We start from the raw sequence: 23,761 nt of genomic DNA, 5'->3' as shown, positions 1-23,761 counted from the left end.
CTCATAATCGACGGTTGATGCAGCCGACGGAGGAGTCTCCGAAGCCGTTTCCTCCGGAGACCGCGTAGGCTGGGTCCTCCGAAGGCTGCAGCCCCTGAATTGAGACACAGCCAGTGACTCACTCATGACCTTTGCAGCCGTGTCATCACGCTGTCATCACGCTGGTACCTGGATTAAAACCATAGACTGTAAAAAGAATGGACGTAGCACCGTGACGTCACCCATTGGTTTGGGGGAGTCTGTTTTGTGCCGCTACTACGGGGGTTTGAACCGCGCCATGTTGGATTCTACTTGCCATATTTGGAGAGGTGCGGCCGTTAGCCGGCCGAGGGCCCGCCCACTGGCCTCGTAGCAGTGGTCTCCGGACCTGTCACTCAACGTTTCTGCGCCCTAATTGGCCAGAACTTTAAACCTAATAATAGTAAAACAGTAGAGTTTTAAAAAAATTCACCCCCCTCAGAGTGTGTGCGGGGGTAGAAACTATCGATTGAGACAAAAAAAATAAAATGTACCAGGCTGTAAATATGTTTTTTTAAGCTGTAAAATCGCCTATTTTAACATGGGGCTCGATTGGAGTTGCTCCCTTCTGGAGCCAGCCCCCAGAGGAAGCCGAGGGGATTGCAGTTTTTTGAACGCGGAAGTGAGCTTCACTTCTCAGACCGACAACTGCCCCCTTGATTAAAACCTCTAGCATTGTGACCGACTTGGACCTGAATTCTATTTGTTTTTCATCACCTTGAAGCAAAAGTGTCATAGTGTGAATGCAAATCTGCTCTAATGTGAGAGTGCATGCATCATTAATGACACATACAATAAGTAATGTGGTCAGACTTTGATTTGAAAGCAAACACAGCCAAAGCCCTCCCTCTGGATCTGATGGAGAGGGTGAACATGGTGAACATCATTGTAATGAGGGATGGTGATAACGTGTTGATGTATTTCAGTTATGTCCTGTCATTACCCAGGATCCTGTGCTTCAGAGACATTCTGTCTTTCATGTCTCTGTCTCCCACTTACCCCGATAAAATCTCTTCCTGTTTATCTTCGAGGATGGAGCAGCAGAACATGTGGAATATGGCGAGGATGAGGAGATTGGGGTTTAACTGCTACGCCAGTTATGTCTTTGTTATCATAAGTGGTCCAACATTAATTCTCACTACAAACAACAACAGTCTGTTCTATCACTGAAGCATCACAGTGGAGATTCTATTTCCTCTGTCTGTGTATGTGTATGTGCACCATCACAGATACAAACAGTCAGGAGAAAGACGTCATTGTGCCTCCATACTTTGCTCAGGAGGCATCCATGTTTTTATTAAAGAAGAGCTGCAAGCCTGTTTTTTTATTTGAAGGACAAACGCACCACCGCCTTTAAAGGGATAGTTCAACATTTTGGCAGATTGGCCCATTGCTATAATCCCTATAGTTTTAGGAGTAGGTTCATTACCTTTAATTGTTAAGTTAAGTTAATTTTATTGTTGTCATTGCATAAAAAACATATACAACGAAATTTCGTTCGGCAGTCTCCTATAGCAGCAAAGAGCTAAAAAATCAATAAGTAAATAAATAATTAGGTGTTTGCACACATGAAGTGCAAAGTGCCAGTGTCAAATAAATACATCAACATATTAAAAACACGAGTTACATAATACATTACAGTTACGTAATTGTCGGTGCAAGCTATTTTTAAAACGGCGGAGCAGAGCCGCGAGCTGCTCAGAGCTACGCTACAGAAGCTAATGGGATTTCATTTCATTTATTGTTTATTTGCTGAGGACAATGCACATTAATGAACAATTTAACGCTGTGGCGTCATGTAAGTGTGCCGGATTTAGCTCAGAGCTAGTTTCCATCCGTAGTCCTCACATTAAAAAACAGACAGACATACCACAGATCACAGATAATAATAATAATAATGGAAGAAAAGAAAGCAGATAAAGCCACCTGCACAAACATAATAGGATACAGAATGTTAGCAGCACTTGTAGCAGTAGAAAAACAGATAATAATCTGCATAAATAGTTCTTCGTTTCCCTCATCAAACTCATCAAATACACAATGAAATAATAACGGAACGTTACGAGACAGAGTTGTTTTCGAGGTAAACTCATGCAAAACCGCTGATTTGCCTCTAAAACAACTCTGTCTCATATGTTCCATTATTATCTCATAGCGTGGTGAATGTGTAGGTCACAACTTGTCCACCAGAGCGTTTTGGAGTTGTTGGATTGTGTATTTGATGAGTTTGATGAGGGAAACCAAGAAATCACATTAGCCTCCGTAGCGTAGCTCTGAGCAGCTCACGGCTCTGCTCCGCCGTTCAAAAACAGCTTGCACCGACAATTAAAGGTAATGAACCTACTGCTATGACTATAGGGATTATGGCAATGGGTCAGTTTGCCAAAAATGTTGGAGAAAATGTTAAGACTTTCATCTGATACGTGCATGGATAATGGATCATTTGAAAACCAAAAACATGACAAATGCAGTTCTGTCTAAAAGTTGTATGCACTGGGGAGTTTACATTGAAGCATCCCCAATTCATTCTGCAGCAGGACAACGAACCCAGACACACAGCCTGAGTCACAGAGGGCCGTCCACAGAGGACAGGAAGGACACATAGTCCTCTTACTGTGACAGCACAGATCACCAACGACTCTGGCCCTTTCTCATTTCTGTAAAGCTTCTGTAGTTTTCCTGGGAGATCTCCACCTCCTGCGTCACCTCCTGTGAACCTACTGTATGTCTCAAGTCAGAAAAATAGGGGGCGGTGCGTGGCGCAGTGGTTAAAGCGGCCGCCCGATGTAGAGGCTACAGTCCTCAACGCAGGCGTCCCCGGTTCGAATCCCGCATCGGGCAGACCTTTCCTGCATGTCATTCCCCCTCTCTGCCTCCCCCTTTCCTGTCTATCTCACTATGAGCTATCAAATAAAGGCAAAAAGGCCAAAAAAAAAATACAAAAAAAAAAAAAAGTCAGAAAAATAGAACAGAAACTGAAGATACTGAAATCTTCATAGAACCCTCTGGAAATTGCTCCTGCAGCATAAAACACTAATCTGGTTTCTAATATAGAATAGAGTATAGAATGCAGATATTAAAAATATTCACTTTTATGAGGTATTCTTGAAGTGTTTCATTTTTTCATTGCAAAAAAAATAATAACAAAATTTGGTGCAATATTCAACAACTTATTACAAAATATGTCAAAGTTGATTACATATTGTGTTCAAGAATTTAATCACAAAATGCAGCGTACTACATCATGAGGTGAAAATGTATTACATTCTTACATTGCGGCACTACAAGAGGAAGGCAATGTGAGTTAGATCTATGTGGGATGAGTGCATGTGTATTTGTGTGTTGTTGTGTTACCATGGGGCGACTGTGATAATATTTATTTGAGAGAAAATCAGTTTTCTGGTTTCAGCTCTGATTCTAAACTCACTGCAGTGGGGAGGAATCTGATGGTTGTGTGAATGTCTGATTTTCTGTCATTATGTTTCATTTTGCGTTTCTCTCTTCTGCTGTTTATCTGAGCTACAGATATTCCTGTCATATTACCGTTGTTGGTATTTAATCACCCCTGCAATTCTGAATTACCATCGTTCCATCAACTCTGTCACTTTTTCTCTCTCTTTTTGTTGCTACGAGCACTTTGCACTTTGTCGACCACCAACAAGCAAACCAGCACGTTATCTATGTACATTCCTGCCTCACACCAGTCTTGGACTGTCTTTTAGTGTTTTGTGTGTTGTTCCTCCCTGCACTGTAACAATTTGGTCATTTTAAATGTGGAAATTGCATGTCAGTACTGTTCATCTGTGTCATTTTATGTCTCAGGTTTCTCCTCTGTTGTGAATTCTATGTTGGTACTACTGATGGAAATTAGCAGTTATAGCTAAATGTGGTGCAACTATCTCCTCATTTCTTGTTAAAGGGACAACGAGGAGTTTTGGAAAAGCGAAGTGTTTTCACACTACATTTATGAGCCTCCGCGCGCACCGTAAAATTCTTTGACCGGCGCAAGACAGACTCATGTTTTCATTCATCAAGAATTAAAGTCAGAGGTTGGAAGACGATCACATACCGTCGTAGTTCCCACCATAAACGGCGTTATTCGCATGACTCGCCACAAAACCGAAAGTAAAGAAACGCTAGTCTACTCGCCCAGCATTTCCACCACCACTAATAATAACAAAATAACCATAGAGACAAAACCATAGATTTATCGAAAATGGGCCCATTAACAAGTGTGGGTAGCGTAGATTCATCCACATTAACGTGAGACTTTTAAATAACCAAATAGAAACTCCTCGTTGTCCCTTTAATGATTAATGTTATTGCACACTGTCCCTTAATAAGTTACATAAACTAAACTAATGTGAGGAGACAGATGTAGAAACCATCAGCTCTGTTTAATCTACATCTCTACATTATCATGACTAAAAAAACATTCAATTACATTTCAGCAGCAGATGTTTTGGTCTATGGGATAAAGATAAGAAGTTGTTTGTTGAGTGTCACAGTGTGTGTGGATTCACTGCAGCATTGTTCATACACTGGTTCTGCCTCTGTGCTGTAACCCGACAGACGCAGTGAGCCAGCATCCCGTCCTCACTCATGGCACTCATCAAAGCTGGCCGAGGCTCGGCAGGAGGCGGAGCAGGAGAAGATGGACACGATGAGCAGCGCCTGGCACCGCACGTATCACAGCAGGTCAGCACCCCTGCTCTCCCTCTGGCCCCGCATTCATGGTTGGGTTAAGTTGTTGTGCTAGCCACTTAGCAGCCTACAAGACACAACATGTACAGGTGCATCTCAATATATTAGAATATCATGGAAAAGTTGATTTATGAAAGTAATTCAATTCAAAAGTGAAACTAATACATTTTGTGTAGTTTTTTCTAATTCATGTCTTGTCATTACATTACTTACATTTAAAGAAGACCTAAAATTCAGTATCTCAAAAAAATTGAATATTAGAAATATTATGGAAATATGGAAAATGTTGGCCTTCTGAAAAGTATGTCTATCTATATGTACTCAGTAGCAGGTTGGGGCGAGTTGACTTGAATTACTGGAAGTTGACTTTTCTGTGATGTTCTAATTTATTGAGATCCACCTGTAAATATGAAGATAATACAGAAATAATATCCCAGAGATTTTGGGTCCAACCAGACTTGTCGTCCTCTTCTTGTGGGAGTTTGTGTGTTTGCTGCATTTCTGCTGCTGAAGTCAGAAGATGGTAGAAAGTGAGAGGAAGGAAGAAGAAGAAAGTAAAAGGAAATATGGCAGAGGCTGCTCATCAGGAGGCTGCAGGAGAAAGCCTCTCTCAACACAGTACAAGTCTCATTTTGCATCTCAGGAGACTGTAACAGGAGTGAGAAGACACTGATATTTGTACATAGCTGTTACTGCTGTTGTGTATCTTTAAGTGGACATGTGTCAAAGCATGTCAGCATTTAAGATTACTATGGCTCTCACTCTGGGGTCTCCTCTACACCCACCAGTGCAAACAAACTGCTGTTGAGTTTCTTATTGAGTCAACCTTGTGTTAAAGCAGAAGTAAGCGATCCGGTGGTTTTGGCTAACTTCCTGTCAGCTGATGGAGTTAGCAGTCCCCGCCCTCGTCCCTACGTCACCACATTCACGCGCATCCCTTGGCTGCACACACAGAGAGGACCGCCCCTTTATGCCGTTCTCTCTCCTCATTGGATAAAGGTTGTAGGATACAAGGAAAGTTTTCTCCTCGGCTTACAGCAGAGCAGAGTGACTGACAGACCCGTGTTTCAGACCAAACACTCTATAGAAGTGATTGCTGTCGGAAGATACAACTATTTAAGACTTATATTAACTCTTTCGCGACCATTGACGAGTAAACTCGTCACAGCCTGCCGAACGTTCACGACCATTGACGAGCAAACTCGTCAAAACCGTTTTTTTTTTTACAGATTACGATAATAGACACTCTGAGGTACCCTGTGTGTGAATATGGTAGTCCTCTGATATGTAAAACTGTTTTAAACTAAAATCAAAACATAATATTTTTTATAAACTGTGTGATCTTGGTTTTGTTTGAGTAATCGTTCTCCTTGAATGCTGCTGTGGGGACAGCGTGCAGCGCTGTGCGGCTGTCGGCTACAGTGTTGCGACTTTCTCGCTGAATCTGGCGACTTTCCAAACCCTCTTTTGACAAAAGCGACCGACGACAAATGTGGCGACTTTTACCGGTGCTGTTACAAACGTTTATGGTTTGGAGACTCGGATCTGAAAGCCCGTTATCACGGCTGTTTTCACGGCGCTGTGCAGCAGAGCGGGCGCTGAGCAGCGGGTGCTGTGACCGGCCGTCCCCGCCCCAGAGCACTCATCGCCGGCCAGTCACACAGCAGTGTCCCGGAGCTGCTGCGCTGCGGCCAGAGACCCACACCGCTGCACCGCTGCTCTCCAAGCTGCCACACCCCCCAGATATGCCTACAAATATATTTATTTAGCCGTAGAAATGATTTGGGAGACATGCCACACTGCAGAGCACCGGTAAAATGAGCAGATTGCTACTTGACACAAAAGTGCGTTTTTCTCTGAAACTAGAGCGGGAGCTCCGTTTTTGGAGAAACCCAGCTCTCTTCTTCTACTTCGTCCTCACGAACGAAACGGCGGAAAAACTCGCCGTTTTTTCGTGGAGCACGTCGTAAAGTCACTCTTCAATCACGTGAAGACCGTTTGTTTCTAGGTGACGTACAGAGTTCGGTTCGACGTGAGATAAAAGGTAAACAAATAGCCAAAAACATGTGGTCCTGAGCGGATGTGCTGAGGAATTAGTGTGGTCGCGAAAGAGTTAACACAAATATTCTGCTTACTTCTGCTTTAAATCCACTGAAGTAAAAACACACATACATGCATGTGGCTCTAACTGGTTTAACCTCTGTCAGTATTTGTATTGAAAGCTCTGTGTAGCCTTTTTTTAGTATCTTAAAGGGATAGTTCACTCAAATTTTAAATTTCACTCATTATCTACTCACCCTCATGTGGACTAAGGGCTGGGAGAAGTTTCAGAGTCCTCCGTGGCTTCTCTGAGTTACAGCGGGGCTCCGTGCAGCACTGCATGTCCATATGACGGTTGAGAACGGAGCTCACTTTTCTTCATCCAAAAAGACACACCAAAAAACATCCAAATACCTCCACACAGCTCGTCTGTAATGTCCCTCTTGTATTGAAGCCCCGACATGAGAAATTGTTCAGAAAAAAATTAAATAAGTCTGTATTTTAAGCTTGTTTGTAGCGGAAGCTCCCAGTGTTGCTCTGCCGGAATCTCACGTGATTTGCGGAGCCGTGAACTGGGCGTCAATGCAAATCGTGCGAGATTTGCACTGACACAGGCAAAGCAGTGAACCAAGACACTGGGAGCTTCCGCTACAAACAAGCTTAAAATATAGACTTATTTAATTTTTTTTGGAACAATTTCTCATGTTGGGGCTTCAATACAAGAGTTCCGTACCGACCCGTACCGTACCGCATAGTGGAAACGGGGCTTTAGTGTTTTGAAGAGATGGTTGGTCCATCCACAGCAGCTTCTCTGTGGGTCATAGTTCATGTTCAAGTCAACAGACACATAACACCTCTGTCTTTACAGGAACGAATATGAAAGTATCTGTGAAGACATTATAAGAAACAGCCATTTATAACCTTCAAGTCTTCTTAAGGAATTGATGGACAGTTGTTGTTTGACTTAAAAACTTCATGATATCACACAGTAGGAGTTGGCTGATGTCTCTGCCAGTCATAGTTCAAAACCCAGCTTATTCACTTGTCCATATGTTTGTTATGTGATGTGACCTCAAGACCTTTAGGCTTTACTAAATGCAAAATGATTTTAATGTATTGTAGCATTACTGATGATTTTATGTTGTATTATGATCTCTGATTAGAGATGTCAGAATTACTTGTTCTCACAATTAATTGCAGATTTAAACACCACAATTAATTAATCGTGAAGATTTCGAAATACTGTCACTTTCCAAAAAAGATTATGTTGGAAACATATCGGCATATGTGCACCAAAGTAAAGGTAAATGCACAAATACATTCCATTTACCTAACGTAACATACAATTGGTAGGAATTTAAATGTTAGTGCGTCATTTGTAATTAAAATAAACAATAAAAAAAAACATGACTTTAATATTTCAAACATTTCCCCTGGAGGATTAATAACTGGTCCTATATTAGTAATGTAATTAGTAATGTAATTGTATTTTGAATATTTGATTTTACACATTCATAGTGTTGTGAAATTGTAATACTGTATTTATTTCTCTGACAATAATCGTATTACAATGAATGTGATGATTTATCAATTATATAACTGAGTAATTAGGCTATAGTATTTATATAATGTCTTATCGATTGTTCTAAAGGGTCGAGTGAATTAAAGCCACTGACCTGGATGTGTGTGTGCGTGTGCACATTCCTGATTCCCCTCCCCCTCACCTCTGGGTCTCCCATGGTAACCGTCCCACCACCCACTGGCACATACGCACAGAGTTCGCTCTGCAGCCGCGCTTTAATGGAGGTGAAACGACAGAGGTAGAAGTGAGAGACTCCGACGCAGAAGGAGGGAAGACACAGAGAGACAGACAGACACTGTCCTCGCTGCCAGAGCAGTAATCACATTGTGTTTGGTTGAAGTACTTGGTGGGTCAAACTGTGACGTAGGCACAGGCACAAACACTCACATTTACATTCCAGTCAATTATCCAGAGTGAGGTCACAGCAGATTCTGCAGCTCACTTAACAACCAGCACATACACATCACCACCCACTGATGGTTTGGTAAGTCACAACACTGTGATGCAATGATCACTTCAATATCTCATCTTGTACATACATAGTTATATGACTCAGGGTAAAAGAGGAGGGAAACATCAAAGTAGCCTACAACATTACAGCAGCATTCAGACCACTACGCTCACCACAGTTAATAACAACACAATGGTTACAGTTGAAAAATAGGGCTGCAACTAATGATTATTCTCATTATCGATCGTTTAGTTGTTTGGTCAATAAAATGTCAAAAAATGTTGAAAAATGTCAATCAGTGTTTCCCAAACCACCAGACGACGTCCTCAAATGTCTTGTTTTGTCCACAAACCAAAGAGAGACTTTATTGTCATAAAGGAACAAAGAAACCAGAAATATTCACAATAATCAGAGAATTTGGGCTTTTTTCCCCCTAAAAAACTACTCAAAACGATTATTTGATATCTAAATAGTTGACCAATTTAATAATCGATTATTGCTTGATTAATCGATTAATTGTTGCAGCTCTGTTGAAATACATAACAAAACACTTGCATGGAGGATTTTAGCATCTTCTCTTTCTACACTTGTGCACTGTCAGGTTTAATTGAACAGGCAGCCTCTCATGTTCAGGGTGATCACTGATTCAGCCTTCAGTAGTAGAATACATTATAAAATTAATAGGTATATTATAGGTTTTATTATCTCCTGACTTCTCATCCAATGCAATCAAAATATAAACAGTACTTGTATTATTACCTGCCAAACTTCAGTTGCAGCTGTAGCCTACTAACATGCTAACACTATGCTGATATAAGCTTTAAGTGTCAGATCTTTTGTTTTATTTTATGAGTCTCCCTGCAAAGAATTGAAATGTCCCTCTGTCTCTGTCTCTCAGTGTCTCCACCACTGACCTGTCCGGTGGCTTCGACTCCGGGGGCAGTTACCTGAGGAAGAGTCCGGACCAGTACAGCTCTAGGGGCAGCATGGAGAGCCTGGACCCTCCCCAGTCCTCCCACCTCCACTCTGGAGCTCAGCACCACCACTCGCTGGGCCTCCACGCCCACAGTGGAGCCCACCCCACCTACTCGTCCTGCCACCAGCTGTCCTCTGCCAGGTTCACATACTGTCTTATTCTTACTGTAGTAGAGATCGTTCCAGGAGGGGCTTAGCCTAGCTTAGCCTAGCTTAGCCTAGCTTAGCACAGAGACCAGGAGCATGTGGAAACTATCAAACATACAGAAAGCTGATTTACATGCTGTGTCTTGTTTTTTCAATAATGTAGAAACTCACACATTGTGGTTTTAGGATCAGTTAGTGCCAAACCTTATCTAATCACCACAACATCTCTTGGATACCAGCTTTAATATGTATTATTAAAAATCTGTGGAATTTTAGCCTCACCAAACACAATGTCACAGTCATTATGTCACCGTGGGTTGTCCCTTTGTGTGTGGATCTACTACTGCTGTACTGTATTTACAGTCATGGCAGTTAATACAACCAGAACTTTTGTTTTGTTGACTATAATGTTGTTCTTAAAGGAGACATATTCTGCCCCTTTTCCACAAATTAAAACAGTCCCCAGGTGTCTTAAAGACATGTCTGTGACATGCTTTGGTCAAAATCCCCCAAGGATCAAACATCACAGCTCTTTTCATCCTCTCTAAACAGCCCTGTTCACAACGGCTGCTTTCAGTGCCTGTCCCTTTAATGCAAATGAACCACTGCTTGCCCCGCCCCCTTGGTACCACCTAGGGGTGGGGTTATGCAAATTCCAAAACTAGTTACATCAACATTGTCAGACAACCAAGGGAACAGCTCGATTTCAACCTCAGGAGCCTGAAAAATTCAGACTTTTTTGCCAGTTCTCACATTTCGGGGGACAAAGGGCAAGACAGACACCCAAATTGTTGAAAAGCCTTCAAAAAGTGATATTTCCATAAAAAATATGTCATATGACCAATCTTAAATGGAAGTGTGAGCACAGTTAAGTTATGATCTGACATTACATCTCCTGTCATGTTCCAGGTCTTCCAACAGCATCGACCACCTCCACAGCAAACGAGACTCTGCCTACTCCTCCTTCTCCACCAGCTCCAGCATCCCAGAGTACCTCGCCTCCAACGCCTCCTTCAGCCCAGAGCGATCCTACTCGCTGGAGACCGTCCCTCAGAGAGGACGGGGAAGTGACGAGATGCAGCAGACCGACGTCCGTTACATCCACCCAGTTTACGATGCCCACAAAGGCCTATCTCAAGAGCACGAGTACAAGTCCACCTCCGCTTTGTTGCTACGCAGCTGTGACTCCCGCGGCGATGGTGGAGCAAGGGCCGGACTGAGCCGAGACGTGCAAGGTAAAATTTCTCTTTCAGTTAAAGGTTAAAGGGATATTTCAACATTTTGGCAAATTTGCCCATTGCCATAATCCCTATAGTCTTTAAGGTAGGTTCATTACCTTTAATTGTCAGTGCAAGCTGTTTTTAGATCAGCGGGGCAGAAATACGATCTGCTCAGAGGCATGTGGTATTTCCGGGTTTCCCCCATCAATCTCATCAAATACACAATCCAACAACTCCAAAACGCTCTGGTGGACAATTTGTGACCTGCACATTCACCACGATATGAGATAATAATGGAACGCTACGAGACTGAGTTGTTTTCCAGGCAAATGCGTAACCGGAACTACATTCCAGACACAGCTGCTCGGCAGAGTGACTTCAAAAGCACAAGTAGTTCTGAGTATTTGCTTCATGTGAAAAGAAACAACTTGCACCAACAATTAAAGGTAACGAACCTACTCCTAAAACTATAAGGATTATGGCAATGGGGAAATTTGCCAAAATGTTGAAATATCCCTTTAAGTTAAGTAATTTAGTTGTTGCCATTTTGTTAAACTAAACTATGATTCTTACTAATGGTCAGAATCAAAGAAATGTTTTTTTTTCTTTTTTTGCCTATTGTTAACTCTGCTCTACTTGGTCTAATTTGAGTTTTACTACAGCCCCCCCCCCCCCCCCCCCCCCCCCCCCTTTCTATAAGATATGTAAGAATTTGTTTAAAGGGATAGTTCACCCAAAATTCTAATTTCACTCATTATCTACTCACCCTCATGTCGACTAAGGGCTGGGAGAGTTATCCGTGGCTTCTCTGAGTTACGGGGGGGGTCCGCGCAGCAGTAATTGTCCATATAATGGTTGTGAATGGTGCTCACTTTTCTTCGTCCAAAAAGACACACCAAAAAACATCCAAGTCTATATTTTAAGCTTGTTTGTAGCGGAAGCTCCCAGTGTCTCAGTTCACTGCTCTTCCTGTGTCACACAAATCTCGCGTGATTTACACTGACCGGCGGAACAATTTCTCATGTCGAGGCTTCAATACAAGACTGACATTACAGACGAGCAGTATGGAGGTATTGGAATGTTTTCTGGTGTGTCTTTTTGGGCGAAGAAAAGTGAGCACCATTCACAACCATTATATGGACAAATACTGCTGCGCGGACCCCCCCGTAACTCAGAGAAGGCACGGAGGACTCTGACAATTCTCCCAGCCCTTAGTCGACATGAGGGTGAGTAGATAATGAGTGAAATTTGAATTTTGGGTGAACTATCCCTTTAAATATTATGGAGATTTCAACACATCTGGTGTGAAATGTGTTAAGTTTTCACGTGATCATGATGTGATGGTTAGAGAGCAGCACAACAAACTACATACACTTCTCCAAATGTGTTAAGCATCAATAACAATTTAAAATGTTTTGGAGAAATCCTATATTTACTATTCCACTTGAATAATGTGAATGCTGCATATGTTTATAAATGGAAAATGGAAATGTATGAAAAAAAAAAGAAAAAAGTAATGTTATGTTATTGTGATGTGATGATATCAGTGTCCTTCTCTCCACCACTGGTCCATCAGGCGGGGTCTGTCACCGTGGCAGCAGCAGCAGCAGCAGCAGCGGTGGTGGTGGTGTGCCAGCGTCAAACAGGCACAGTGTGGGTCCAATATGGAGCCCGGCAGCCAGCCGCAGCTCCTATGAGAGCCTGAGGGGGGTGCCCCCTCCCCCGAGGCGCAGTGACAGCTATGCAGCCATCAGGAACCACGAAAGACCAAACTCCTGGTCCAGTCTGGAGCATGCCCGCTCACTACGGTCAGTACAATCATCCACCTCCATGCATGTCTGATTACAGAGAAAAACATCTGAACACTTTTTATGAATGATTGTAGGATGTTCTTCTTAAAGAAAATAGCTGCTATGTTCACTACCAGTCAAAAGTTTGGACACACGTTCTCATTCAACTGTTATTCTTTACTTTACTACTTTCCACATTGTAGATTCATCAAAACTATGAAGGAACACATATAGAATTATATAGTAATTGTGTGTGTAAGGATGTCATCACAGCAAATGGTGGCTACTTTGAAAAATCTAATATCTAAAACATATCCTGCTTTGTTTAACACCGTTTTGTTTACTACATAATTCCATATGTGTTTCTTCATAGTTTTGAATCTACAATGTAGAAAGTAATAATAAAAAAGGTGTGTCCAAACTTTTGACTGGTAGTGTATTAAAGGGCATTTCCAGTGGTAATCAATGTTAACCTCAGATATCAGGTCACCTATGATCAGTACTCCCAACTGCAGCGTGTAGACGTTTATATTCGTTTTTGTTCAAAATTCTATTGTTTTCTCAATGTTCATTAATGGGCTCCGGAATAATTTTAGAATTGTAAAATTAAAATTCGGACTTACTGCGGCTTCCGCATTGTTCCTTTCCAGGTCAGAGAACAAACGCCTCAGAGTCCCTCATGGAGTCCCTCTACTGTTGTGTTCTCTGACCTGGAAAGGAACAATGTCCACATTTTGATTTAATTTAATTGTAAAGCGAATTTTAAAATGTAAATGAAGGACAAAAGGACGTTACTTGAGTTGCGACCACAGAACTATTTTAAAATGAGTCCGGAGCCCATTAATGAACATTGAAAAAACAATAGATTCTTGAACAAAAAACGAATATAAACGTCTGCACGCTGCATTTGGGAGTGTGGATGGTAAGAAATGAACTAATCATAGGTGACATTGATTACCACTGGAAATGCCCTTTAAAGTATTTTTTTTTTTGCTTTTTTGCCTTTATTTGATAGCACAGTGAGATAGACAGGGAAAGGGGGAGGCAGAGAGAGGGGGAATGATATGCAGGAAAGGTCTGCCCGACGCGGGATTCGAACCGGGGACACCTGCAGTGAGGACTGTAGTCTCAACATGGGGCGGCCGCTTTAACCACTGCACCACGCACCGCCCCTGGAAATGCCCTTTAATAAATATTAAAGGGATAGTTCACCCAAAATTCAAATTTCACTCATTATCTACTCACCCTCATGTCGACTAAGAGCTGTGAGAATTTTCAGAGTCCTCCGTTCCTTCTCTGAGTTACGAGGGGGTCCGCGCAGCAGTATTGGTCCATATAATGGTTGTGAATGGATACCAACTTTCTTTGTCCAAAAAAGACACACCAAAAAACATCCAAATATCTCCCATACTGCTCGTCTGTAATGTCCCTCTTGTATTGAAGCCCCGACATGAGAAATTGTTCCGAAAAAAATTAAATAAGTCTATATTTTAAGCTTGTTTTGTAGCGGAAGCTCCCAGTGTCTCAGTTCACTGCTCTTTCTGTGTGATTTGCACTGACCGGCGGAACAATTTCTCATGTCGGGGCTTCAATACCAGAGGGACATTACAGACGAGCAGTATGGGCTCAAAAGTCTGAAACCAGATTGTATCTATTTTAGTGAAGGATAGGATTGCGTAAGGTGATCATGAGATTGCATACAGTATGGTGCGGTAGTTTGTAGCAAAAGAGTCATATGTAATGTGACTAAAATGAATCTGATTTCATCTATTACAATTGATTCTATTCAGGTCTCTGCAGAAAGGTTCCTGCCATCACTCAAGTGGCCCTGTGGCCTCAGGTGCAGGTATGTTTTCAGTCACTTACTGTTTTCACTCATTGTAAATTAAATAGTATGAAATGGAACCATTAAAAGACTCATGGTACATTGATGTGATTGGTGAATTGTTTTTACTGCTCAGTCCTCTACCTTGTTTTTCCAACCATTACCACTGTGTTTGCAGCTAAAGGCTCTTATGGCACAGAGTGTCAGCTCCACACAGTGATAGAGAAGAGTCCAGAGAGCAGCCCCACCACCAAGCCCCGGCAGGGCGGGGGCTTTCCCCCTTCACCACCTGAAGCCTCCTCTGGACCTGCAGACTCCACCCTCCAGTCCGGGCGGCTCATTTTTCCACCAGGAGCGTATCCCGCCCCCCAGCTGGAGCCCCCCCACTATGCACCGTTGTCCAGCTCCAACCCAGCCTCTGCAGTCTATCCTGCACTGTCCAAGGAGAGCGGCCGGCGGCAGGGAGGAGGAGGAGGAGGAGGAGGAGGAGGAGGAGGAGGAGGAGGAGGAGGAGGAGGAGGAGGAGGAGGAGGAGGAGGGAAGGATGAAGGAGTAACAGAGGGTCAGAGGGATGGAAAGACAGCAACCACAGAAAACAGACACCAAAATAACATTTCAGTTTCCCACTGCCTGCACTCGTCTTACATGACATCTGCCTCGTCAAAGCTCAGGACGCCAGCACATGATGCAGACAGGTAACCATAAGAGTTGATTCATCCTCCAGGATGAGACTGAATCTTTTCCACAGGAATATTCGCTACTTCAGTCACTCATGAGCAAGTGACAGTAAAAAGTTTGTCACTGTGATTAAGTGAAGTCTGTAACTGCACAGAAATATGAGACACGTCACTTCCAATACATTCTAATGTGACCGAGTGTCTGTGAAAAACAGACACTTAGTTAACCTCAACAGTATATTCAATATCTTTTTTTTTTATTATTATTTTTTATTTATATCATACACACACATACACAAACATACATTCACATGCACACATACTGAAATGATTATAATGCTCACAATAATGATAATGATGATGCTAATAATGTTAATAGTGATATGAAAAAAAACAGATAAATAACAAAAAAATAATAATAATAATAATTAAAAAAATATATAATAATGATAACAATAATAATAATAATAATAATAATAATAATAATAATAATAATAATAATAATAATAGGGGAAACAAAACTAACAAACAAGTAAACAAAGCACAAGGTTCCTTTGGATGTATAATTATGGTGTAGGTTTCTGCACTCTCATTTTCAGGGAGTCACCAATTAGACTCCAAACCTGCAAGAAATGTTTCTCTTAATCGTTGTCCTTCATTACTGCCCTTTCCATGTTTAAATAGTATTTACGGTAATAAAAATGTTCCAATGTAAAATAGTAGGGGCTTCCGTATATTTCCAGTGTTGAAGAATACATTTCTTAAAGCCCCAGTATGTAACTTATTTGGCTTTTTATTAGTAAAAATCAAATATGTCTTTCATAAATACGTATTTCACTGAAGTGGAATCACAGCCGCATACAAATGAAAGCTTTCTGGTACCTTAGAATGAGTTGTTACAAGTCGTTACAAATATACAAGGGGGAGGCGCACCGAACCGAGGCGGCCATGTTGCATCGCCATTTTTTACATTGAGTGGCAGCGTGACCGTAGGTAACCACGGAAACTCAGCGGAGCTGTGGGCTCGGCCTGTTAAAACTGTCACCACTGTGTAGTGTGAGGAAGGACGGAGGCACTGGTGTTGCATTCAGGTGCAGTCAGGCAGACGGCCGTCGGCAAACCAACCGGATGTCATTTTACTCCACGAGAGATAGACGGTAAAACAATACCACATCACCATGACAACATGTTGTCAGGCCTGTATTGTTTTGCCTCGTGCTGGCGGACCACTTGTTTATCCTGTTACATGCAGTGTAGTAACCCGAGTGGTTGCTTTACTTAGCAATAATGCACGCAGACGTAGGATACCGTGTTTGCTCATTTACTCACATTGGCAGCTACATACACACATAGCACACATGAGCCAGCAGGCGGAACATTGCATGCGTAACACAACAGGTGTACCTATTTTACGAGGGCGGGAGAACACGAGCCCACTAACAAAGGTTCCGCCCTCTAACGCAGCAGTGATCTACACTCACTCTGCAACATGCAGCGTCTGTTGTCTGTCTAACTTCTGTCCGATTTCACGTGAATGCAACATCAAGAATACGTTCCGATATGCAACCACACCGCTAGATGGGGGGAATTCCTACATACTGGGGCTTTAAAAACTAAAGATGAAAAAGTATTCAGTTTCAATAATGATTAAAGTATATTCAGTATATTTCTATGTATACACTAGTATTATAAGTATGTTCCAGTACTCAATAGTCTACATACCGGTACTCATGTATTCAAGCCGTCATGGTGTGATGTGGGGCTGTGAGAAAGAATCATGAGGATGGACAGACGCCACACTTACATCAGCTAATCTTTGATGGTGAGGGGAGGATTCTATAGTACTGTGGACAAGTTCCAAGTCTGTGACAATGCTGATATATAAAGAATAACAACCCTTCATGCTCACAAATTGCTAGTTAATCTACCTGCATGTCTTGGATTAGGAAACCCAGGCAGACAGGGGCCAGCAGGGTAAAAGAAATCATATCAGCCCATAATGTTGTAGGATTTAAGTCAATCTTTTATTTTGATCAGGCCTCTGCAGGAAGAGTCTCACCATGGACACTACAAACCCTCTATGAAAACAGCCGGAGGGGGACCAGAGAGTCAGACCGGCTCCCAGATGCCCCACCACCAGAGCTACCCACGCTCCTATCCCCACAAAGGCCATGTGTTCCAGGAACAAAACCACATTCCCCTCACCCAGTCCACCACCGGATCTAGGCCCCAGGCCCAGTCACCCGAGTGGAGGGACCCGTACACGCCTGTCCAGTCCAGGGGAGACAGGAGCAGGTAAGGGCAGACGATCCGTCGTACCTGTGTTGAAATCACTTCTGTCTGTGTGACATGTTGAGATAACAGATTCTGCTTCTGTCATTTGTCAATCTCCTTTGTTGTGGAGGTTTTTAGCCGTTTGCTGTTGGTGAATAATGAAATAGAGACTTCGCCCGACATGTTTTTATTTCCTTGCAAAGAAAGGTCAATCCTCATCCGAGTGGTGATGGTAAAGAAAAGACCAAGAGAAATGGGGAGACTAAACGTTTCTACCTGAGGAACGCCCCCTAAGGTGTATTCCACACCCCCTTGGTTGCTGCAGGGGTCGGCCCTTTACTCAGACAGTGTTTTCACACTGCTTTGTCTTGTTGTAGGTATTGGTACCGACCCCCAAGGGTGTGTTTCACACCTGTGGCATCCTGAAGGTTGAAGGTCTAGACATTTAAAATACACAAATGGGTAACAAACAAAAGGAGTTCTGATACCTTGGGGGAAAGTAGGGTGTGTGGACGTCTGAAGTGATTAAAACAAAGGAATACTCAAATTTACCATTATACCTTGTAGCATCGCATTATGTAATAATGTAATACATTTTCACCTCATGATGTACTGTAATAACGCCACATTTTGTAATAGAATTCTTGAACACAATATGCAATAAACTTTGACGCATTTTTAAACTTGTTACATATTGCACCAAATTATTATATTTTTTTCAAAAAAAGGTGCAACTCATTTTGTAATAATTCGGTGCATTATGTAACAAGTTATTACAAAATGCAGCAAAGTTTATTACATATTGCGTTTTATTACAAAATGTGGCAGATTATTGCAAAATGCAGCGTCATTACATCATGAGGTGAAAACTTATTACATTATTACATAATGCGGCGCTACATTCCTTCAACACACAGCCAGCGACCTGTTACATGATGCTGAGTCCCACTGGTTGTCCACAGTGTTGGACACGTTACCTTTAATTAGTTATAGTTACTAGTTACTTTCCCCCAGAAGTAACTGAGTTAGTGACTGAATTACTATATTATAAAAGTAATTAATTACTAGGAAAAGTAACTATTGCATTACTTAAAAAAAAAAAGCTCAAATCCTGCCTGTGCGGAGGAATACTGAGTGAGTTGGTTAGTTCCAGATAAACAGCTCAAGTGTATATAAAGTACACTTTAACAGGTGTATTATTTTGTGGCAGGACTACTTGAGTCAAGTAATGGCGCATTTTATTGACAGTAATGGTAACGGCGTTATAACAGGGCTGTTTTGATTATTTGTTACTGAAAAAAGTAGCGGCGGTAGTAATTCTGTTATTTTATAAAACCGTTACTGGTGATGATGTCTTCTTTCATCCGTCCTCCGTTCTCCTCTCCTCCCTCCGTTCTCCTCTCCTCCCTCCCTCAGATCACAGGATCAGACCAGTGTTCATTCAGACCCGGTGGTGGTCTCCAGGTCCGCTCAGGGACAGGTACCGGTTCCCCCTCAGCCTTGGGCTCCACACGCCTCCACCTCCCAGACCGCTCCCCGTCACCATAGTGACTCAGCAGCTCTGCCGTCCCAGCACTGGGACCACAGAGAATGGGACAGAGACAGAGAACACCCGCTGACCCGTCTGGAGATCGCCCTCGCCGAAGTACAGGGATGTGCCACCTCTGACTCTAACCATGGCAACAGTGGCCTTGGCGACAGTAGCCAGGGACCCGCCTCCAGCCTCTCTGTCCTGGAGAAAGTCAGTCACTTTGAGCGGCGAGAACGTGTGGGGAAGCAGCGGAGCCACAGCACCAACAACCCACACAACAAAGCCACTGTGATAAGGGTAACGCAACATTTGTTATCACTAGCACTAATCACTACCTTGTTATACTTGATGACTCTACCTGACTGTTTTGTCTGTGTGCTGGTGGACCAGATGGGGGACAGAGGCTCCAGCAGCTCCTGTAGAGCAGATGACTTGAGGAACATGCTGGACAGAAGCACCAATGGGACCAAAGCACACAGGACTCTGAGCTGCAGAGGAGGGAACAGCAACCACATGAAACACAGGTGAGAGCTGCACATCACTGACAGCAGATCTACAGTGGTGGAAAAAGGTTTTTGGACACCCCATGCATTAATGAAATACTGCATTAAGAACCCCAGCTCTCCTGTTCTAGGGAGTTTAGAGCTCAATTTTGTAATTTATACATTTAATCTTTTGTATTGTTGAGGGAGGACCAGTCATCCTTATCTGTATTGTTTGTGGAGTCGTGGGTGTATTGCTGTGTGATTCAGTTGTAATTTGCAGATGAATGGATGAGAATGGTGAATTGTTATTTGAATGAACATGTGAACCGTGAAAAATCATAATAAAAAGGGAATTGGAAAAAAAAAGTGATTGGTTCCATAGAAATACACAAGTTATTTTGAGTATTGGGTCATTATGGTAGCAGTGATCCACTAATAATGGTTGTTCTTTTTATTAAAAGACACAACTTTTATTGCCGTGCTTGGTGTCTATATACTGTATATTATATATATTCTTCAGAGACAAAAATGTCTAAAACAAGGAACCTAAGGCAGGAAACAGCCTGAAGATAAGATACATACATACACACTCATTGATTCACAAAGTCATATGCGCATTGCTCCTAATCAATAACACGCCACACTAACAATAAAAAACAGGTGCTGACCTTTCAGTTTATTTGTTGATAACCGCCGACAAACCATCCATAGAGACTTATTCCTTTATTCTTACTTTACTGCTATGGTGTTTCTATGTCCTTTAGTGTCCTTTTATTTTCTTTTTTTCTTCTATCCTCCTTGTTCGCTCCCAAAATCACCGGTTGTGTCACTGCGTAACCTAACCATTGGCGTCTGTCAATCAATTTTTTCCTTTTCCCCCTCATTTCTTTTTTCTTTGCTTAAAATGCATCCAAAGTAGCAAACAGCTGATCCATGAGTGCTTCCTCAGACAGAGCACAGATACAATGAGATAGACCTATTACATGCAGTTTATTCACTGATTTTGATTGACAGATGATCGCAGTCCAGGATCCAATCAAATAGGTCCCGGCCCTGACCGGCGAGGTCACAATAAAGGACTGCAAGATAAAAACAATTCTTACACTACTGACTTCACTTTTCCACTTGAATGGACTGTACATACATATTTAAATATAATATAATATGGTTTAGCAGCGTTACCTGTGTTTTATTCTTTAATGTTATTTATTGATGTGGATCTTTTTTGCCTTGACTTATCCTTTTAATAATTCTTTTAAGACTTTTTAACTCTTTTTAACTTTAAGTCTGACTTCTATTGTACTCAGCACAAAATGGCGAAATAAACTCTTGAACCATCTTAGGACCCCAGCTGATCCCAGTTCAGCCCTCCAAAGGAGTCAGAGCAGCTTCCAGCTGGATGAATCCAGGGACGGTGACAGTAGCAAAGACTTTCCCCAGAGACAGGGCATCCAGGACATCCTGGGCTCCATACAGGACCCGTCCTTCAACAGGTCAGAGTCCTTCAGTGGTTTAAGAACTGTGCAGTAGATGAGTCTGTCTCAGCCGTCCTGACATGGAAACGTGTCTCTCCTCAGATCTTACAGGGAATCTGTGAAAGACGCCCAGTCAAAGGTCCTGCGGTCCACCTCCTTCAGACGGAGGGAGCCCAGCTCTCCGGTCGGTCCTCCACCTGTGTCCTCCTCCTGCAGCCACCAGCCTCCACCCGTCCCTGTCAAGTACCACTCCCTGGAGAAGAAAGGCCCCAAAACCATGCCCAAACCACAGGGCGTCATCCTCCCAGGACAGACTCCGCCGGCGGTGGCTTCCCCTCACACACCAAAAGAGAGACACGTGGTCAGTCCGGAGGTGCGGGGCCCGAGCCCCCCGGCTCTCCCCACCGTCCCTCCGGTGGGACTCCCTTCTCTGATCAGGATCTGCGGCCGCAAGCGTCTGACTGCCGACCAGAAGAAGCGCTCATTCTCCGAGCCAGAAAACATGAACGAGGTTGGGGTCACAGAAAATGAGACCGCCGCCCTTTTCAGGCGTGGAGGAGGTAAATACGAGTTTCTGCCCCCGATACTGTCAATAACAAACAGAGGCTAACTTTTGAAGGGCACTGATTATAAGATTCAGGGACATCACTGTACTCTTCTTTCTGCTGCTTTCTTGTCCCCAGTTGCATTAGCATATTTCAAATTAAAAATCACCAAGTGAAAAATCTTAGCATTGAGAATCTCATGGGTCATTTAAAGCTCATCTCAATCAGGCTTTATATTCAAGTAGTGACCAAAATGACTCAAAGTATTTAAGAGCATGAAGCCAAGCCAAATGCCTGGGAAGAGTTTTAGTGTTGGTTACATTTTGGTTATAATTCGAAAAAGTTTGCGCTAATTAACTTCAGCGGATCTAGTGAGCTGAAATGATGAATAAACACTTTTTATTTAGTTAAGTTTTGTCAGAACCTTTGAAAAAAAAACTGTAATGAAACTGCAAACATGTTGTTCAAAAGGTGTAATCTGGATAAAAATTATCCGGATTTTGAAATCCCTTTTTTTTCTATCCAGGATCACATAATCCATCTTAATTTTATAGCAAAGTAGGATTGGATCAGTCTGATCCAGATCCAAACTTTTCAAGATTACCAAATCCAGATAATGAGTGCTATAGATGAGACTGTGCATTACAATGAAGGTTTTGAACAACCCATTTTCAAGTTTTGATCCAATCCATTATCCAAAATCCAATTAGATTACCTTTTGAACAACTGGGGATGTTGACAGTTATGGCCGCCACTGAATCCTGTGTGGAAGCTCCTCACAAAATAAATGAGCTGGACAGGAGAGTTAGTCTTGTGAACAGTAGAACCCTCTGAACGTGCATGTGGGTAACTGTGGGCCACGACCCCGGTCTCTCTCCGTGTCAGAGACCAGTGTTGCAGACCGGCGGAAGATGTTTGAACTGGCAGCGAGTCACGTCAGGACCGGACCTCCTCAGCTGGCCGCGTCCAGGCCGGACCTGAGGCAGCTGCAGCACGACGCTCTGGCCGAGTACCTGGAGAGGAAGAGAAGTGTCCGGAGAGATGAGGGAGGGAAGAGGAGTGGACAGAGACCTCACAGTGTTTATCTGCAACCTGACAACAGCAACCATTCAGGTGAGGGCCCAGTTGTTCAAAAGGTGTAATCTGGATAAAAATTATCCGGATTTTGAAATCTCCTTTTTTGCCATCCAGGATCATGTAATCTGTTTTACTTTTATCCCAGTTGTTCAAAGCAAAGTTGGATTGGATCAGTCTGATCCAAATCCAAATTTTCAAGATTACCAAATCCGGATAAAGAGTGCTCTAGATGAGACTGTGCATCACAATGAAGGCTGATTGGTCTGTTAACAACAGGCAGAACAGCAGCATGGGTCACTCAAGTGTGTTTATTTGAAAACGGAGTGTATGTATTGTTTTCTGTGCTCTTTGTTGTTTCTTCAATGTCTTTTAAACAGCCAGACTCCATCTGGTTGGGCTGTTAAAAAAAAGCAAATATACACAAATATATACAAATATACATATATTTCCCCATGTGTTTCAAATTCAAACTTCAAATTTTAAAATTAAAACTTCAAATTTTAAAATTAAAACTTCAAATTTTAAAATTAAAACTTCAAATTTCATTAAATTCAGTTTGGGGAAAAGTAGTTAGGGAAAAGTTTTTCAGTTGTAGAATATTCAAAAGTTAACATTATTTACTAATCACTGTTGTGGTTTAAAATTAGGTGCAAAATGTAAATCAATACATGTATATGAATATTGTTTATTTGACCAGTTTGAATTTAATTTAAATCACATTTTGTTCCTGTAATCCCCCCTGAATCCACCCAACTGCTGGGATCAGAATAATCCTGATTTTTTGGATCAAAGTTATCCCGATCCTACTGAAAAGTTTTGAACAACACAAACTGAGGGTTTTACCCAGATCAAAACCAAGATTGGATTACGTGATCTAATCCGATCTCAGAATCCGTTTTTGGTTTTGAACAACCGCTTTTCAAGATTTGATCCAATCCATTATCC

The 23,761-nt window shown here is 42.3% G+C and overlaps 1 protein-coding gene across 1 annotated transcript in view; it reads left to right on the top strand.

The window, feature by feature from the left end:
* Window positions 1–23,761, top strand: part of shroom3 (shroom family member 3) — a gene marked incomplete at its 5' end in the record, with an annotated part of 77,382 nt that overhangs the window by 35,250 nt on the left and 18,371 nt on the right. The window contains 13 exons of the mRNA XM_083982961.1: window positions 4,591–4,716; window positions 9,694–9,912; window positions 10,827–11,152; window positions 12,714–12,945; window positions 14,718–14,773; window positions 14,931–15,175; window positions 15,275–15,447; window positions 17,467–17,724; window positions 19,120–19,531; window positions 19,625–19,758; window positions 21,063–21,212; window positions 21,297–21,754; window positions 22,625–22,852. Of these exons, the coding sequence (XP_083839087.1) occupies window positions 4,591–4,716; window positions 9,694–9,912; window positions 10,827–11,152; window positions 12,714–12,945; window positions 14,718–14,773; window positions 14,931–15,175; window positions 15,275–15,447; window positions 17,467–17,724; window positions 19,120–19,531; window positions 19,625–19,758; window positions 21,063–21,212; window positions 21,297–21,754; window positions 22,625–22,852 (3,017 nt within the window). The remainder of the gene's footprint in view (window positions 1–4,590; window positions 4,717–9,693; window positions 9,913–10,826; window positions 11,153–12,713; window positions 12,946–14,717; window positions 14,774–14,930; window positions 15,176–15,274; window positions 15,448–17,466; window positions 17,725–19,119; window positions 19,532–19,624; window positions 19,759–21,062; window positions 21,213–21,296; window positions 21,755–22,624; window positions 22,853–23,761) is intronic.

This window comes from Trachurus trachurus (assembly GCF_905171665.1).
Source record: "Trachurus trachurus genome assembly, chromosome: 12".
Classification (NCBI taxonomy): Eukaryota; Metazoa; Chordata; class Actinopteri; order Carangiformes; family Carangidae; genus Trachurus; species Trachurus trachurus.
Note: the sequence above shows the minus strand (reverse complement) of the source record. Positions and strands in the feature narration are given on the sequence as shown.